The 2,130-nt window shown below is 55.4% G+C and overlaps 1 protein-coding gene across 1 annotated transcript; it reads left to right on the forward strand.

The window, feature by feature from the left end:
- Nucleotides 1-379: 379 nt before the first annotated feature.
- On the forward strand, nt 380-1,390 carry CCDC71L (coiled-coil domain containing 71 like). Its single transcript, XM_060778370.2, has one exon. The coding sequence runs from the start codon at nt 538-540 to the stop codon at nt 1,159-1,161; it is 624 nt and encodes a 207-aa protein (XP_060634353.2). The 5' UTR covers nt 380-537; the 3' UTR covers nt 1,162-1,390.
- The last annotated feature ends 740 nt before the right edge of the window (nt 1,391-2,130 follow it).

Consider the following 2,130-nt stretch of genomic DNA (forward strand, 5'->3'; position numbering starts at 1 on the left):
TGGCCCAGGAGGTCTCTTCCAACTCTTTGATTCTATGAATATCTGCTTTGAACTGAGTTATTTGTGTCCACACTGCTCTATATTCCAGTCCAAAGCAGAAAAGGTGGTATTACATTCAGTTGTGTGGAGGATAATCTTCAATACCTGCTTTGAACTGAGTTATCTGTGTCCACACTGATCTATATTCCAGTCCAAAGCAGAAAATGTGGGGGTTGCATTGAGCTGTGTGGAAGTGGCCTCTCTTCCCGTCCCCTTTTGGTCAATTTGGTGGTGGTAGCGATGGGGCGGGGCTTGCTCGGGTGACGCGATTCAAACGGGCCAACCAGAGCGAGGCAAGGGTCCGGAGGGGCGGGGCCAAGGGGCGCTGCCTGCCAGGGGCTTTAAAAAGAGCTCCATTTTGTGCCGGCTGTGCCTGGGAGGCGGCGGGAGAGCGAGGCTGCTGAGCTGCTGAGGAGAAAAAAGAGGAGGAGGAACTTAAGGCTGGGCAGGAGTTGCCGCGCGGCGGCGCTGCAGAGGAGGAGGAAGAGGAGGGGGAGGATGAAGCTGAAGCGAGGAGGAGCCCTGGCTGAGGAGAAGAAGAAGCAGGAGAGCGCCAATGAGGGATGTGGCGCTTTCCCGGCGCCTGAGGCGCTCGCGGCGGAGAAAGTGGTGCACTCGCGCGCGCAGGCCCTGTCTCGCGGCGGCGCGGCCAAAGCCCTGGGCGACGCCTTCAAGCTGCTGGTGCCCAAGTCCACGGAGTTCATGAGCTCGGACGCGGAGCTGTGGAACTTCCTCTGCAGCCTCCGCCACGAGTTCTCGCCGGTCATCCTCCGCAGCAAGGACGTCTACGGCTACGCCTCCTGCCGCGCCGTCGTGCCCGACCCGCCGCCTCACTCCCCTCCTCACGGCGGGAGACCCAGGAGAGCCGCCGCCAGGAGAGGGCGCCAAGGAGCCCGAGGAGCAGCAGGGAGGAGCAGGAGGCGGAGAAGGGGCGTCAAGAGGCCCCGCGAGGAGGAGGAGGAGACTGAGGGCCGCCCCGCAGATGCCTTCTTCCCCGCCCTCAAGGTCCGAGGGAGCATCTGGAACCGCCGCAGCTTGGAAGCCGCCCGGAGGAAAGCCCAGCGCCTCTTCCGCGTCGATTTGGCGCCTTTTGTGAGGCTCCATCGCCTCAAGGATTCCTGAGGAGAGCCTGACAGCAAGCGTGGGCCTAGTTGGGCCCTCTGGGAGTTTTGGACTTCAACTCCCAGAATTCCTCACGGCCTCAGGCCCTTTCCTTTTCCCCCTCAGCCGCTTAAGCTAAACCAGGGCCCTTCCACAGAATCTGATCCCAAGTTTTCTACTAACCCTAGAGCAGTGGTTCTGAACCTGGGGTCCCCAGATGTTTTTGGTCTACAGTTCCCAGAAATCCCAGCCAGTTTACCAGGTGTTAGGATTTCTGGGAGTTGTGGCCAAAAAACATCTGGGGACCCCAGGTTGAGAACCACTGCTCTAGATTGAGAACCACTGCCCTAGATTATCTGGCAGTGGGAACTCCTATAATCCAATTTGAAGCAGAAAACTTGGGATCAAACTTGGGATCAAATTCCCAGAATCTGATCCCAAGTTTTCTATTTACCCGCTTAAGCGGCTGAGGGGGAAAAGGAAAGGGCCTGAGGCCGTGAGGAATTCTGGGAGTTGAAGTCCAAAACCCCAACTAGGCCCAAGCCTACAGGGACATTTCCCCAATTTCAAAGAACTTCATATCTGCCTTGACTTGCACTTTAAGGCGAACTTGCTCCTTTTTCCCTCTGAGGAAGCACATCAAAAAACTCTTAACCTTTCTTCTTGTGCTGCCTCTCAAACTCCTTGGTTTTTAATTTAAACGATATGGACTCCTTATGGATTACTTCTGTGACTTTGGGTGCTCTTTTTTGCACTTACTCAGGGTTAACTTGAACAGGCCAAGTCTTTGTCCCCTTTCTCTTCCCCCTCCCCAAATTTGATGCTTGCAAAAGGTGTCCTTCGTCGTCCGCCTCTTTGGTCGTGAACTTCTGAAACTTTTTCCCCTCCCCAATTTGGAATTTCGACAATTTGGATGGTGCAAAAGGTGTCCTTCGTCGTCCGCCTCTTTGGTCGTGAACTTCTGAAACTTTTTGGACCTGTTTTTTTGTA

This window comes from Anolis sagrei, chromosome 5, assembly GCF_037176765.1.
Source record: "Anolis sagrei isolate rAnoSag1 chromosome 5, rAnoSag1.mat, whole genome shotgun sequence".
In the NCBI taxonomy this organism is placed as follows: Eukaryota; Metazoa; Chordata; class Lepidosauria; order Squamata; family Dactyloidae; genus Anolis; species Anolis sagrei.